We start from the raw sequence: 17,722 nt of genomic DNA, 5'->3' as shown, positions 1-17,722 counted from the left end.
AAAATTCCCTCATTAATGAGTTAAAAGCTAACTTACCTAAGTCCTTACACAACCTAGATCTATTCAAAATAATATTTTACACGAATTAACGAGTCCAAATAATTATACCAATATTGCAATACTAGATTATGTCTATAGTGTGTAATTGTTTTTTTCCTTAAAATCGATTTTTTTTTTTTACTGTTTTACAGTTTTTAAGAGATTGATTTAGAAATAATCAAAAGGGTAATAGTGGAAAGAAATCTCTAAATCACATTCTTAATTATTTTTTAAGGAGTGTATCATACCTTTAACAATTCACTTAATATGAATTAGAGGGAGAAACAATTTAGCTTTAAAATATCGATTCTTTAATGAAGTGACTTATAGTTACACAAATATATATGACTTATTTAATATTAGAAGTTGTAAATCTTAAATTTCATGTCAAATCAAACTACATCACATAAATTAAGACGGGTGGACATTATAAACATTTTGCCTGTTGAACAAACACACCTTGCAAATTAACAACGTAGATGGACACAATAAGTGTATTTTCATGCGTTAAACGGGTGTGGAAATGGATAATTAGAGAAAACATAAATAAAAGAAAAGACCAATCTCTGTTTTACTATATTTATTTATCGACCACTAAATTAAGCAGTCCGACCTTAGCTCAGTTGGTAGAGCGGAAGACTGTAGTTGGTGCTGTAATCTTTAGGTCGCTGGTTCGAATCCGGCAGGTCGGATTATTTTTTTATTTTCTTTTTTGTGTGTAAAAAGAAAAATTATCTGTAAATATTTTTATTGGTCATCTAATTCTACCCATCATTAATTTAAACATGATAATTGACAATAGATGGTTATCGATTCACCCAAAAATTAATTGAGATTTTGTGATAAAATTCCTTTTCCGAAGATGTTAGTGTGATGTTGATGTAGAATGAGGTCAAGATCAAACGCCTAATGTAATATTTAATTTGTATGGGTTTAAGTTTTAAAGATTTTAGCATAATCCATTATGTATTTTTAAAGTTATGGAACCTACTATTTGTATAGTTGAAAAAACATATTATTGTCTTAAATTTCTGAGGCGATGTTTATTTTGAGATACTACTTTTTTTTGCTAAAATAACACTTATTTTAAAACGAAGAAAGTATATTATTAAACATAATTAGCCCTTGATTGTTTGCTAAAATTGATACTTCACTATATTTCTGTGACTTCCTTTTAAAAAATAAGTTTCTTATCCAAAAGGAATAAATCACCTAGTGATTCACCCATCTTACAACCTTTAAAGTGTTTTTAATTACTTTAGAATGGATTCCAAAATTCATTTATATAAACTAAAAGATTTGAGCAAACACTACATAGATATCAGAGACACAAGGATAGTAACATGTTAAAAAGAGAACAAGTAGCAACATTGCAATAAGTCCATTGTAACTTCATATATGGAGAACATAAACAGAAATAACCAAATGTCAACCCACGACTCAGCTATATATTACAATAGTTCATAGGTTTAGAGTGACATGACAAAAAGAAACAAAACACAAACATAACAGATGTAACAATCTATTATTGTTTGCATGTGTCCAATCATCTAGACCAAGATATTCCCAAGACCGATCAGCAGATGGTGATAACCGTCAACGACTGCAAGGAGGGAGGGTAAAAAAGAACTATTTAGTCAAATTAAACAAGGGGAGATCACCAATATAACCAGGTTAGTAGCATATTTGTACAAGGAACAAGGCTAAAAATACAACACGACAAAGCTTTCTAATCTTTACACCTACTACTATCGTCACCAGCAATAGTATGCAACTTTTCCAATCAAATCCAAGAAAACATAAATAGATCAAAAAACTAAATGTCAAGTCAAGGCAATAGCTCAACCACCAACTCTCTACACCAAAAGGGTGCGATTCGAGCAGCTGTATCATGGTGTTTCCACGATGGTCCTTCAGATCCACGTAAAAGGATAGGTGTATGTGAATATGGAGGAACAAATGTCGAAAGGACATGGTTTCAATTGACAGAGTTGATATCGAAAATTCCTATTCAAACTTCACAAAAGTTGATATCTTCACGAACCTGTAGGACCTAGAGGGAGATCTGGCTGAGATGCCTCCATTTCTTCCAGGACTCTTGAGCCTCCTTGGGGTGGAGTCCACATTATGAGCAATCTGACTATTATCTCTTGGACTCATGCTGAACCTGCCTTTTTTCTGAATGCATGGAGAATTTGACCTTGACATTGGTCTTGATTGCCTTGAAGATCTTCCTTTCGACCTACAATTTCTGTCATCCCTTGGAGAAATAGACCGAGACTTTGACCTGGATCTCCTTGGCGAGTAGTAATCATCATCATGATTCTTCTCATGATCCCTGTCCCTGTGAACCATAGAGTAATTAAGCCACTTAATAAAAAGTGCAATGCAATGTAGTTTTTGCAATAGATATTGCTGTTGGAAACAGTACAAACAAGTAAAAACTAGCTCTGATTCTCAAATGACTGCTATACCAACTCACAAAAAAATATTGACATTTAACAAAACCACGAAGGTAGATTCATTCAATATCTTATCTACTAAACCAAAACCTTTACCTGTATCCTTATTTCATTGTCTGGAAAAAACTACAGTTTAATCCAGACACTGTTTAAGCACACTATATGGTACAGTTCTTCAGCACCTGATCACTTCAAAGCTCTCCTTTGCCCCAACTTTCAAAATCTCGAGACATCTTTCCTCAGGCATTCTCACCAAATGTCAATGAGTAAAAGCTTCAAAAATCTTTGCCTCATTGAAGATGATTTCTTTTGCCAACTATAAGCTCTAAATTATCTTCCTAACTGGACATTGTGCAATGTTAAGAAATTAAACATGAATTTTAAGATAAGCAAATGAAGGTCTTTGTGATTGTAATATGTCCAGACCACTTCAATTGGTTCTCCATGGTACAATAGAAGGCTCATCCTTACTAGAAAAAATCCACAAAAGGAAAATCACATGAACTTTGATGATGGTGATTTGAAACTTCTGGAGATTCATCACATTTCATGAGCAAGAATCTTTGACTTTATGGTGATATGGTCCCTTTTCTCAATTGTCTTTATTAGTCCAGAATTCTTTAAGTCTCTTTCTCAATTTAGCATCTGCATTAATAAAGCCACCAGCAGATGTCATTCAAAAATCTACAGGATAGATGAATTATGCCTGCAAGACATTTGACATAATCTCAAGATAATAGTGTGTCTCATAAGAGTATTCAACAAAATTAGAAAGCCAAAGAGCCCTAACAAGCTTCCAACTCAAGGGACTGAGAAAGCCTCACTGCCTCAGCATTCCTAGTACACAAGATAACAGACAAATAACTAGAGAAAAGATCAATTCCTAAAATTCAAGTGGATACAGTTAGGGTGGCAATTGGGCGGGTTGGGTTAAATTTGGGCGGCTCAAAATGGGTCAAGACAATAAACGGGTTGAGACCCAACCCAACCCAACCCAAATTGGGTTGGGTCAAAACGGGTTAGTAACGGGTCATAACCCAACCTGCCAATTTTGTCTAAGTTTTAATAGCTTTATTTGTTATTTTATAAGCATTTAGTACCTAATAAAAAAAATTCTTTATTAATATAAAATCAAAATATATATATATATATATATTTTGACAAGATTTCTCAAAAATCAATTTGGGTTACATATCAACCCAATTTTTAATGGGTTGAGCTAACAAATGGGTGGGTCAATTACCAATCCAAACCCAAATGGGTTGGGTCGGGTTGGGCGGGTTATGTTTGATTTTGCCACCCCTAGATACAATGATGCTACCACCACTTTAGCAGATAAAAACAACCTACTTCACTCTCCTAAGTTCCAAACCACCAAAGAGGAAAAATAAGCATAAACCCATCAGATACCAACTAAGTTTTTATGGAAATGGTACAAAATTGGGTAAGATCCACCAATGTGCATAAGCCTTTAAAGGATATGTGTGCTAACAGGTAAACCCTGAAGGTGTTGTTCCCATCCCTGTCACTAGAGATGCTTTGTATCAGCCATATCTTCTTTCTACAAACACCCAACTTAGGAGCTATATATGAGAGTATATTACCATTACAAATAACAGAAAGAAAAAAAGATAAATAGCACACAATTACAGAGCATCTTAAATATACAAGGGATACAACTGCAACTTATAAAAAAGAAGTTTTGACTAAGGACATGCACCATAATACTGCAAGAGACGCAAGCAGATCAATGTGAAAAGTCTCTCTTCAGAGCACTATTTATCTCCAAATGTAGGAAAAGGGACTAATTTTGTCTTGATAGTCGAACTTATGCACAGTATGGCAACAAATTTGTTGCTAATACGACTGCAGGCTTCACATTTCTTATACTCCAATAGATGTTCTTAGATTTTGTCCCATTGGAATCAGAAACAGTCCTTGCTTTTAAGAAAAATAAATAATACAAGAACACAAGCAAAACCTCTGTTATGAAACACAGACCTTGAGTCACGTCTTGCAGGGGAAGCCGAGCGCGAGTAAGCTGCCATAGAAAATTCTAGACCATTAATCTTTAAAAAAAATATATACTTTTGACCCTAACACTTGTTAAGAAACTAAACAACTATTTTAAAGAAGTGTGAGTTGAAATTCTAACTGACAGTGATATCTGCGACTTGGTGGACTCTGTCTCCTGTAGCTGCCTCGAGCACTAGGTCCACTAGTTAAACAGGAAAAGTAGTAGACTTAGATTCAGTGATGTGGGTGAATAACACTTGAGCTGGATAAGAGATTGATAATCAACATGGTTGCAACGTGAAGCAAACACGTATATGCTGCACCTTGTGCGTAAAACCTTGCGCATTTCTTTAGGGGTCTTTCGATTATCCTCAGCAAAAACAATCCTAATATCACGTCCACCAATAACTGTATTGTTTAAGTGTGCTTTTGCTTCAGCTGCATCTTCGGCATAACGGAACTTCACAAAGCCAAATCCTCGTGGTTCCCTACGTATAAGAGTAGAAAAAAGAAATAGATTGATTATCACAGTGAGCTTCTTTTTATCTTCTCAAAAGAAAATCATAGTGAGTGTTTTTTTACTTCTAAAAAAATCAAAGAGAGCTTTTATTTGTTCTAAAAAACTCATGGTGAGCTCACATTGCAAGTTGCTTGGTCTCTAACTCAATCAAGGAGGAGGGTTACAATATGCTGACGGTTAATGTAAAACTTGTCAATTTATGAAAGTGAGGGAAGGCAGCTTGCGATGATTTGGCCAGATATGACGTAAATCTCTAGATGCATCGCAACTATGTGTTAAATCATGATGGTTTAAGATGTAAAAGATACATGGTAGACTTAAATTACATTGCATAAAATTGTCTCCAAAAAATGTATATTCTAGAGCGCACACAGAGAATATTACAAATAAGTTATGTTTACTAGTTGAGATTAAAGCTTAAACTTGTTGATAAACTCACCTAAACAAATATCTGTTAGGAGACTCTTTAATTGTGGTGTGAAATCTGTATGTAGATAAAAGGTGTAGAGAACCTTCATTTATACAATATTTGAATGAGACATATATACCAGTGTTGTCAAAGGCGCACTTAATCCCTAAAACGAGGCTAAAAAAGTGTTGAGCGCTTCGCCTCGCTTATTGTCCACTTTGGTCTCATCATCAAGGTTCCAAGACATACTTTTCTTTGCCAATGAGCCTTTTGAAGAGGTGATACTAAACAATTGATATTTCACAGTATCATGATTACTTTTTTCAATTTCTTTTTTCATATAATTATCATTCATGCTTCTAATTATTAGTCTTAAACTAAACATATATATATTTGTATTCGTTTCTACTTTGCACCTTTTTTAATTAAAAGCTCACGTTTTATTTGCGCTTTGTGCTAAAAGCCCCAGCAGACACTTAGAGCTTTTTTGCGCTTTATGCTTTTGAAAACACTGGTCTATACGAAACGAAAAGGATAGTAGATAGTGAAGATTCATACTGCCAACACTAACTAGCTAGGTATCAAGGCTCAATTGCAATGTTATTGATCATAGTGATATCAACAAATAGTGGGACATAGAGGAAACAGATCCATTGATTGCTAAATATAGTACAAAATGACAATCCATATAATCAAGGCAAAGGCATACCCAGTATGGTAATTCTTGGGAAGATAAACATCTCTTATGGGACCATAACGCTCAAAGGGGACCCTAAGATCTTCTGGCCTGCAAAAAAGTACAAAATGATTAACTTTGTATCAGGTTCAAATCTCAGCAGATACAGAAGAACACTAGGTGATTCTTTCCATCTGTCCCAGCCTTGGTGGACAAAACAGAGTTACTAGAGTTACTTGGTATCTGTTGTTGGTGGGAGGTGCCACATGCGCGAAAGTTAACCCGGACACCACTGTTATTACAAAAAATATAGCAAAATTTGATGTGTGTGTGTGTGTGTGTGTGTGAGAGAGAGAGAGAGCGCAATCAGTTTATGAAATAGAAACGAAAACTACTCTACCCAACCTGAAGAAAAATCAGGTGTGCAATCTTTTATTAACTCATGTTAACTGATAAGCAGAAACCACTGTAAAAAATCTGCAATTTCATTTCTTTTTTCTTATTCTATAATTTCAAAAGGTTCTATAGCCATCTATTATATAAGCAACTTTATAGCCCATGTGTATCAATGTATGGAGATAAGATAGCTTATTCCTCAACATCACAACTAAACAACTTTCTCTTGGAGGTAAGACATAATAATGTTCATCTTTAATGAAGAATATCATGTTAGCTTCTACCAGTGTTGCAAGGAGCAAGTGCAGGTATCAGAGGAATAGGATTGTGTTTGAACATGCAAAAATATTGTTGCTAGTATAAAATACCGGGAAACAGATTTAAAAAACGACCATGAACTAATGGATATGAGAGAGTTTTCTGATAAGAGAGAACTCGAGTAAGTTCTTACATAATCTTTTTTTGTCCGACGCTTAGTTGATTGATTAATCAATCAATCCTTAATTATCTTTTGCAAATCAAGTCAAAAAGATGAACTTAAACAAGTCATTGATCTGGTGTTCTTTAGATCCAATATAACATCGAGGTTATGCAAGAGTGCTAATTTGTCAATTGATCCAATTTTTTGACGAAGCTAATCCCTGGTATACCATGAGAATAAAAAAGTATTAGATGGATAATATAATTCAAATCAGAGTGATGTTGTTGAGACAAGTCCAGGAGAACTTTTATGGTTTGAGGGGAGCTCAAGTTGAAGGATACAAAACTCCTTTCCATTTTGAGATGTCCCAAAATATTTTAACACCATTCTGTCAACTCAATACAACTTCTTTAACTTTCAAGAATTCCAATTTATTTGTTACATTATTATTTTAATAGGTAACTTTGATCTGAAGTTTCCTCTGTTGAACCGATCTCTTATAATCAAAATCATTATAATATATACAAAGAAGGATTAGTATGAGGACTGAAATAACTCAAAAATCAAATTGTGGTTGACGAATGCATGAGGCCTGCATGAAAGAGGCTCACTGTTAACCAACATACCTAGACAAATAATAACCTGACAAGCACAAATGTCATAAGAGCACCCCTCAAACAATTGAAAACTCTCTAAAACGCCTAATAAGCCATTAAATTCAGACAAAGGCATGTTAAGCATTTCAATCACACTAAAAGGGAAATTGTGACTTGCATAGGCATCTAGAGAGGAACATGTGCGTATGAGTTCACAACAACAAATGAGAAGGAGAATTTAGAAAGAGAATTGCCCCAAAAGAAGCTAGATGAAAACATACTAATCCCAGCTAGCCACAAAGTAAGCAGGACAAGAAATCACTCCCATTGGGTAAAAATAAACAAAATTCGGGAAGAGGATTGATACCTGGCGCTAAGGGGGATATTACGAACGAGAAGGCCAGAAGGTCCCGGAGAGCGACGGTCTCGGCGCCGGTCACGTGGTTCGTCGTGGCGTTTACGTCTCACGGGACTGTAACTTCTGCTAAGGCTTCGACTACGGCTTCTGTACCTTCCCATTACCCTCGTCGTCTCTCTGTGAAGAGAAAATCCAAAACCCCAGTTTGATTTTCTTGGAATTGAAAACCCTAGCTCTAATTTTGGAGACAATAACTTCTCAGCTCCGATTAAGAGAGAAATAAATTCATCCTTCATTATTGAACTTATACACAAAACGACCCGTGTTCTTTCATGTAAAGCGTAATAGGTCCTTTGATTGCTAGTTAGGGAATTAGGCAGGGGCGTAGGCACATATGTATGTGAATTGTGACCCTTCGTCGGAAAAAAATGTCGCATATACAAGTAAAATAATATACGAAGTAATTAAATTAAATATTTTGGACACCCTTAACATAATAAGTTGTTATAGCATAGTGATTTAAGGTGTCTTGAATGTGTGTTTANGAGAGAAATAAATTCATCCTTCATTATTGAACTTATACACAAAACGACCCGTGTTCTTTCATGTAAAGCGTAATAGGTCCTTTGATTGCTAGTTAGGGAATTAGGCAGGGGCGTAGGCACATATGTATGTGAATTGTGACCCTTCGTCGGAAAAAAATGTCACATATACAAGTAAAATAATATACGAAGTAATTAAATTAAATATTTTGGACATCCTTAACATAATAAGTTGTTATAGCATAGTGATTTAAGGTGTCTTGAATGTATGTTTAGATATCTTTAATGAGTCGGTGCTCGCGTGTTCAAATTTCACTTGTAACAATTTTTTTCCTTTTTAAAAAAGAGCTTTTGTTGTTTAATTTTTGGACCCTCTTCCTGAAATTCCTGGCTCCGCCACTGGAAATAGGGACTTAGGGCATAGGAAGTGAATTATTTCAGAGGAGTATTGAAAATATCTTTAAATTTGACAAGAATTATTAATTTTATACTCAAATAATTGATAATTTTAAAAACATCTCTCTAATTGTTGTTTTTTTCTTAATGCTATATATGATTTCAAAATACAATGAATATCACAATTTCTATATTCTATAATCTTTTTTTGTTCTTCCTATTCAGAATATAAATATATTAAGTTTGAATTTAACTTTGTTTAAAGGATTTGAAAATCTTACCAACAAGGGCAGGGGTTGTGGTTGAGTGGTAAGTACTCATTCATCCTTAATCAAGAGGTCTCAGGTTCGAATACTCTTGGGTACGGAGTTGTCTTTGTTAGAGAGCGTTTTACTCCCCAATGTGAGATTTTCCGGCGCGAATCGGGATTTAGTCGGGATCCAATATGGGTAACCAGACACCACCCTAATGTGAGACTTTACGGCGTGAATCCAAATTTAGTTAGGCTCCAATATTGGGTACCAGACACTGGATGAGAGACAAAAAAAAATTGAAAAACTTGATCTTGAAATATTGTCTCGAATGTAATTTGAATTATTTGATACAATACTTGAACGAATAGCGAACTTTGATTCCACATTGTGGATAATTTATACATTGAATATGCTTTGAATTTTGATTTGCTTGTTCTTGATATTTGATTTGAATAGATCATTGAATGTTCATGGAGAAATCTTTGAGGTGTTAAGTTTTGATTTAACTAATCATAATATGACAAACTCTAATTATACTAATGCATATTTATGCCTATATTATGTTATAATATAGGGTCTGACATTTCTCCTCCCAAACGTGTATAAATCGGAATTGCTCAGCTTGATTAGTGGATTGGTGAGTCCTCATGCTCCGACGACAAAACCATTGATGTTTTAATTTCTTGATTGTTTTTATGATCACTTTTGTTTCAGACTTATACGTGATGTATGGGTTACGCCCCAACCACTCTTATGGTGTGAGAAAGACTTGTGTCTGACTCAGTAATATTCCGCTTATCTTTTATGTACTATGTTGGTATCTTTTATATCCTCTTATGATTTGAGACTTATATCTCTTGAAATTGAATTCATTTACGTCATGCTTATGCCAATAGCTTGTTTAGGGCCTCTCAGGGTTCTATTGGTCATGTCACGTCTAGAGTATACTTTGCATCATTACGAAAGGAAAGTATGTCTTTTTTTTTTTAAATGCGGGGAGTTTTTTTTTTTGAGAAAAATAGTGATAATCGTATGATATTTTTATCCTAAATAACACAAAAATTATATTTTTAAAAAAATCCTGAAACTTGAATGACTATCTAAGGAATTAAACTCTTGAAATAGGTTCATCTTTTGGATACCAACTAGTTGACTAACAGCAATAAAATTAGGGAAAATTGTCTAACTAAACATATTCCACTACAATATATACTAATTGTATCTATACTTTCAAACAATTATATATCTTACCAGTACAGTAGAATCACTCTAAATTAATACACAATAAATTGAAAAGCTGTGAAAAAATCATTGATCTCAATAAGATAATATATTTTCAAAAGACCCCTATATAAATATATGCTCCCATTAATATTATGATTAATAATTCTTTAAAATTATAAAAAAAAAATCTAAAACAATTTAGTGAAATATAATTATAGTGTTTTTTGGTTTTGTTAAAAATTTAGTTGAAGTTCATCTCTATTTTTTCCTATAGCATCCAAAAGTTTTGGTGTTATTTTCTTGAACAACACAAAAATTGTGAAGAGTTCTAGATGCAATGAGTAATTTCTTACGTGTAACTTATTCCAAAGTTATTGTATTGTCTTCAACTTCAACTTCATCGTCAACATTATTTTCTCAGATGGTATCTACAATTTCTTCGAAGTTCTAAACCTTAGAATATGTATTATTTTCACCTGAGTAATCAAACATGTTATTGACATTCATTTTATTGTGGTAATCAAGATCATTAATCATGACCTCAAGTTCATGTATGTTATTTTCACAAGTGGGTTCATTTAAATTCCTTGGGGCTTCACAAGTGGATTCATTTAACCTTCATTGAATCTCGAAAATACTCTTTAAATTAATAAATATTAATTTATCCATTATATATTATCTCTACAAAATAATAATATTTATAATCGTAACAATGTATATTAATTTAGAGAGGTTCTACTATAATTAAGAGTTTCCTACCATATATTGAGGAAGATACAATCAGATACACATATCTCTAAATAATAGCCTAAATTAATTATCAGCACAATTAAACCATCACAAATTAATTTTCATGTCAATAACTTTCCGTCTCTCTTATCAACCTCTCATCTCATGGGCCTCCACCACCGGGGGCGGACCTACAGTGGTTCAAGTGGGTTCATATGAACCCACTTCGTTGAAAAATAACATTGTATATATATGTATATTTAATCAGTTTTTAAAATTTTATATGTATATATTAAATTTTGAACCCACTACACAAGTCTGAAGCTTAGCCGAATGGTTAAGGGGGTTCAATTTTCCCAGCCAACCCGGGATTGAATCCCCATTGCCACATTTTAGTTTTAATTCGTTTTTTTGATATATAAAATGTTCACACACAGTTTTGTCCTCTATGTAGGTGTAACTTTTGTCCTTTTAGTTACTTAGAAACTATAAAAAGTAGAACAACTTTTTACTTTTACAATTAAAAGTCCAATAGTCAACAATTTTTGTCCTTTTTGTTTTTAATTTTTTTTTAAAAAAAAAAACTCAACCAAAAAGGCACTAATCCCTATTATTCTTAATTCTAAAAACTCTTTTGTCTTCTTCTTTGTTGAAATCTTCTTGAACCTCTCTTACTTTTCCCTCCAAAATTTTGAGCATATTTTTTTATTGAAGGAAAAAACTCTCCTCGTCTCTCAAATCTCGCATCAATAGTCAATATCCATCAAGTATGTTTTTCGCTCTTGATTCTAGTCTTTATATATACATATATGATTATTGTGGTTATTTTTTATTTCTTCAACTAAAAAATCCCTTATCATTCTAAAATCAACAAAAAATTACAAATAATATTAGGTATATTTCTATGTATTCGATTACGAAATTAAGGTTACTAATTATTTTGTTTAATATTTTGTTTTTATTTGTTAAATGTTGAATGAAGAGAAATCATTCATAATATTCTTTTATCTTCTTAGTTTATATTGAAGCCTAGTTTTTCGTCTATCTTGTTATTTACCGTCTCATTCATAAGTCAATGTAATTTTTTTTCAAATATATTAACATTGTTTAGTATAGTCAGATATGTATGTTGTTAGCCTCATAAAAATTACAAATAATATTAGATATATTTTTATATCTTAAACCACTTCATGAAAATCCTGGGTCCGCCACTGCCCACCACCATCCTCTCTCTTCCTTCCCTCTCTTCACCATGATTTATACCAATAAACCTCTAAAAGTCATATATGAAAGGACATTACATATTGAAGTTTTCATCTATTCAATCATTATTCAAAGTCATGTGTCTATAATATATTTCAATTTGTTTTGTCTTCTAATTTTCAAAATTTAAGGTAAAACTTCATTGAGTTATGGTGTTCTTAATTTACTTACCATGGATAGTGATTATCCAAACAAGAAGATTGATAGTAAAGGTACTACACACTATCATTCTTCTCCGATGAACCCCGACGAAACCAACCCCCCACCGTCCTCCACTTTTTTCGCAATTCTGTCTCCGACAAAGAATCACCAGCGATGCCTCATCCTTAATTTCCTCCGACTCTGATGACATTGACCGTAAGTCATAGCCATGAAACACTATTATTCACATCAACAAATCAAAAGGTGAGCAAACATTGTCGTGGTTGGATGTCTAACCAGCCACGAGCGTAAATCAGAAAGTTTCAGTATTAGTTTGTTTACCATTTTTCATACTTCGAGGCTTATTGTTGCTCAAAAAAATAAACAATAAGCGTTTGTTACATTATTGATGTATAGGACATATTATTGAATTAAGATTAATGTAAATTATTTTTATAAGTGTATCTGATTAAGGGTCTATGCATATGACAAAATATACATATGTATTAGAGCTTTACACATTAATGAAGATTTACCGCATGTATCTGACATATTATTAATTTAAGATTATATATATTTAATTTTTATCAGTGTATCTGATTAAGTATATACGCATCTGATAAAATAAATGCATGTATCTGAATAAGAATTCATGATTCTGAGTTAACAAGTCTAAATTCTGCTAAATCGCCAAAGAAGAAAAATAAGTATTTTGATTGTTTTAATTTTTTTTAGTAGTTATGATATGTCATATCCTCTGAAGTTGTTGCAAGTGTAACTTTTTCCTTAATTAATGACTTTCAATTATATACGTTAATTAGATACACTCCTTAATCAATGGTTTTCAGTTATATCCATTAACTAGACACACTAATTGATATGCATCTACCTTACATATATCTCAAATGCACGTATCTGAGGCCTAAAGTATGGTAAAAAACGTAATGTAGCAAATTAGCGTGAATCCAAGTTTTTAGCTTCTAAAGTAGTGAAATTTGTGCAGGTTACCCATAAATTGAGTCTTTTGGTTAATTCCACATCCTTCAACTTAAAATAATTAATCCAATTATGTTAATTTATAATTTTTTAATTTTATTTTTGAACAAATTGTCTTCAATTTAAGTTAGAGAAAAATGTCTGAAATATATATTAACTTTGACCGAAATTGTTATAACAATCTCAAACTTCGGACAGGGTCTATAACCCCATGCACTATTTAATAATGTATGTTAAAGATATATAGGTGCCCAACTGGACAAGTGTGTGAATACACGAGGGACGGGCGCATAGGACACGAAATAAAAGTTTATGAGCCTATTATTAACTACCACAAATCAATACCTGCATTAATTTATACCCATTTCTTTTCACCTCTTCATAATTATAATTTATAATTCATAATTCTTCTTAGCCTCTGTTTTTCACTCAAACACAAATCGCACAGATCGCTATTGTAGGGGCTGAGGAAGTAAGTTTTAGCTTTAACGAATTATTATATTTAATTTCTAATTGTTTTGTTTGTTCAATGTTTAATTAGGTCTTCTAATTTCTTTTCTCTAATTTCTAATTTTTCAGTTAGGATTAGTCATGAAAGACGTAAAACTGGATTTGAATAACATTTGTTTTGATAAAGATGATCCAAAGTAGAATGAGGAAGTGCAATGCTTTCATGGTTTGGTGCCCCCTTTGAAAACTTCAATCACGCTATCAAGAAACACGATTGAGAGAGAAAAGTGTAGAAAATGTCAGATTTGGTCTTTGAAAAAGGTTTGGGAAAGAGGGAGGTCGACACTTGAATATATGAGTATAGATTTCTCCTTTTTGACTTTTAAAATATATTTCTTGAAATCAATTTATTAAACTAATTGACTAATATAATTAATTAAATGAATTAAATAGCGTGTGTGACACAATAAATTACGATTGACTGAGTAACTTGTCCAGCTGGACACCTATATATTTTAAAAATATACTATTAAATAGTGCGGAGGTAATAGGTCCTTTCCAAAGTTTTAAATTGTTACAACAATTTTAGTCAAAGTTTGGATATATTTCGAACACTTTTCCCTTTAAATAATATTAGTATTATAAAATTTAGTGGGTGTTTGATCATGTTTCATTGTGAAATTCGAAAAAACAATTTTTGTTTTCAAAATGAAAAATAATATTTGAAAATGAAAGTTGTGTTAGACCATCAGGTCATGTATAAATTGAAGTTATTTTTGACCTTTTTATGAATAATTTAGAGTGAAAAAATTCGAATTATTTAAAATTCTAAAATTCAACTTCAAGTTGAACTTTGAAATTTTATGGTCAAACAATTTTTCGTAGTTTAGAGGTGGGCCTCTCATGTGGGAAACCCAGAATTGAATCCAACCGATGTCTGCTACTCAGTCATGGTTTTGTCGCATGAGGCTGACCTAATACGATTTACATCTTATGTGTAATGTATGAGCTATCGGACAGATCCAAAAGGTAGTGACTATAACATGGGTTGCAGATTGTCGTGGAGGTTAATAAAAAGGTTGAACCCATTAGTAACCCCATAAAGTTGGCACCAACTTTCACTTAGAAACCTCAACTAGACTTTATTCATTTTAAACCCCTCATGTCACACCCCATTTTGTCATTTCAACATTTTTGTTGATATGTGATACACTCGTTAATGGCGCGTGTGAGGCTTGTTTAGCCTATTTTATCTTATTTTTTCTCTTCTTCTTCCTATTTTTCAACTAGTACATCTTCTCTCTCAAGAATTTCCGGGCTTCAATCCAATAAGGACTTCTTTCGTATCTTTTATTACTAGGTAATGTTGCCCGTGCTATGCACGGGCACGGGCCCAATAATATAAATGGTATGTTTTGGGGCTAATACCGGAGATTTTGAAGCGATTGTTTGCGTGGATAAATAAATAAGTTTTTTTATCACAAACTTGTACTTTATTTGACGCTATTCAAGGCACAATAAGACTATCCACATACAACATTTTTGAAATATTTTATGTTATCAATTATCATGATTTATAGTATTTTTACGATAGATTTACTTAAAGAATGAGAGGAAATTTTTGTATTTTTTTTCAAAACATATTTTATGTTGTCAATTATCATGATTTATNAACCGAACCGATGAATTATATACATATATTTTATTAATATACATACTTAATATATTATTTTTATAAACAATTTTAAAGATCTTATACATATTTTCATTAAAATTTCTTTATAATTTACTTATTGAAAGCAAAAATGCCCAAGATGAAACATTTATCTTATTGATTTCATGTATATGAGTATCTATGTCAATTCTTTGTGGGACTGAAAATGTTATTGTCTCTTCCTTCTAGGCCAATATAGTGAATTTTAAAGCTTTATTGATAGTAAGTTTAGTGATTGAAAGTTTAGTAATTTAAGTCATTCTAACTACTTTTCGTTTTAAATGGATTGTTGTCACTTTTTTCACATTTTAAATGAATTGTTTCTTTTATTTTTGTGTATGGTTAATAACCGAATAACCAAACCAAACCAAACCGAAACCGATAATCACCAAACCGATAAATGTATATTATATTTGGTTTGGTTTGGTTTTGATAATTTTAAAACCGATTAAGTTGGTTTGGTTTTGATTTTGATCAATAACCGATCCAAACCAACCCGTGAACACCCCTAATTATATAGTAGAAAAAATGATTTATTATATTATATAGGGAGTTTATGATTGGACATCACAATGTCCCATCATAAACTCCCTCTTATATAATAAGAGAATTTGTGTGGAAAAACATAATATTAATATTGTTGAGTACAATACATATTTGACCTCACCAATTGATGACGAAATAAAATTTGCATCTGAGAAGACTGAAACAGTACACATTGCTCAACAAGACAACAGTAAAAATGTAAATTTTTTTTAAGAGAATGGAGAATTAATTTAAGTAAAAAAAATAATAATCTGCAATCATGATTTTAGCATATTCACACATCCATTCTAACTTCTCAAATTTAATGTTTACACTTTTAAACACCAAATTAAATGAAGAAATGGGATAAAGAAGGCAATGAAATCGAGTGGGTATTACGAAAAAAGATCATGAAAATGTAGAAATATGTGGGGTTGAGATGACGAAAAAGACAATAAAAAAGGAGAAATTTGATAGAGAAAATAACCGTGTTGTGGTGAGATATTTAATTTGATGGAGAAGATGACTGAGGTGCGAGGGGGTGGTTGGGATGAGAGGTGGGAGGAGAAATCTTCAAAATAATTTGTTTTTAATTAGTCAAAACCCTTTAATTTATTTTACCCTTAATTTTTTTCTTTAATTTATTTATGTATAATGATATAACTATAAAATGAGTTAGCATGATATAATTGACCATTTAATCCACATAGGATCAACAGAAGATTGAGAAAAAAATATCAAAATGACACAGCAGGACATGACATGAAATGTCTAAAATAAACAAAGCTTGGTTAAAATATCTGAATGAAAATTGATGTCAACTTTAGAAGGTTATCGATGGGTTCAGCTTAATCATGATTAAATAGCTTCTTAGATGCTTGTTAGGATGACTTTTGGGGTAAACGAAAGGTCCAAATATGGAGGACACTACAAAATGTCGTCATTTTTGCTCCATTAGTTCATCTTTCGCTATCATAGTCGCACTCCATTTTTCGCTTATACACTACGAAATCATCCCATAATTATTCCCTGTTACCTTTCTCTCAAAACTTTGTTGCAACTCTCATTTACAAGTCCATTTCTTTTTATATATATTAAGCTATTTTTTAATAGAAATGATATGATATATTTAAGATTTGAAAATTTGTGATAGTTTTAGTATGTGATACACTTACAAATAGTGTAATATTCAGAATTTTTGTTGACATTTTTATAGTTTGTGCATAACTAAATTAAAACATGTTGGAAGTTGATTGATAATAATTTGCTCGTATCAAGTGTTTACACCATAACAATACATGTATGGACTATGTTTAAAACTTTGAATATGAACTTTTTTAATTCAATCATGATTAGTTAAAATATTTTTATTTTTAATTTATTAAATCACTTAATCATAATAAATTATATTGATTTGATATAAATATCTTACGCGAATAAGTTTAATAATTACTAAAGGAAAGCAATTAATTGTAAGAATACTAGTAGATGAAGGTTATAAGTCAATATTCCTTTTGCTTTGATTCGTAACTAGGCACATCGAATACAACACCTTCTTTAAAGGAAAAAAACCAGGGGGGCGGGGGGGGGGGGGG

The 17,722-nt window shown here is 32.1% G+C and overlaps 2 protein-coding genes and 1 non-coding gene across 3 annotated transcripts in view; 1 reads left to right on the top strand and 2 right to left on the bottom strand.

Annotated features, from left to right (window-relative positions):
* The window catches only part of LOC125858923 (uncharacterized protein At4g15545), a 954,564-nt gene that overhangs the window by 703,163 nt on the left and 233,679 nt on the right, over positions 1 to 17,722 (bottom strand). The window lies entirely within an intron of this gene.
* Positions 648 to 731, top strand: TRNAY-GUA (transfer RNA tyrosine (anticodon GUA)). The gene is given in 2 exon segments: positions 648 to 684; positions 696 to 731. It is a non-coding gene; the product is annotated as a tRNA-Tyr (tRNA).
* On the bottom strand, positions 1,386 to 8,197 carry LOC125858950 (serine/arginine-rich SC35-like splicing factor SCL28). The gene is made up of 7 exons (XM_049538709.1): positions 7,903 to 8,197; positions 6,156 to 6,233; positions 4,841 to 5,005; positions 4,661 to 4,719; positions 4,503 to 4,542; positions 2,084 to 2,383; positions 1,386 to 1,642 (listed from the first exon to the last, which is right to left on the bottom strand). The coding sequence occupies exons 1-7, from the start codon at positions 8,187 to 8,189 to the stop codon at positions 1,636 to 1,638; spliced, it is 936 nt and encodes a 311-aa protein (XP_049394666.1). The 5' UTR covers positions 8,190 to 8,197; the 3' UTR covers positions 1,386 to 1,635.

Source organism: Solanum stenotomum, chromosome 1 (genome assembly GCF_019186545.1).
Source record: "Solanum stenotomum isolate F172 chromosome 1, ASM1918654v1, whole genome shotgun sequence".
Classification (NCBI taxonomy): Eukaryota; Viridiplantae; Streptophyta; class Magnoliopsida; order Solanales; family Solanaceae; genus Solanum; species Solanum stenotomum.
The sequence above is the reverse complement of the archived record's forward strand: the minus strand, read 5'-3'. Positions and strand labels throughout refer to the sequence as shown.

What these genes read in the sequence shown, in the direction of transcription:
- LOC125858950 (XM_049538709.1), bottom strand. Translation starts at nt 8,189, where the DNA reads ATGAAGGATGAATTTATTTCTCTCTTAATCGGAGCTGAGAAGTTATTG. An exon ending in AATATCCCCCTTAGCGCCAG is followed by an intron (nt 6,234 to 7,902) that starts GTATCAATCCTC and finishes ACTTTTTTGCAG; the next exon opens with GCCAGAAGATCTTAGGGTCC. An exon ending in CCTGCAAGACGTGACTCAAG is followed by an intron (nt 2,384 to 4,502) that starts GTCTGTGTTTCA and finishes TATGGTTCACAG; the next exon opens with GGACAGGGATCATGAGAAGA.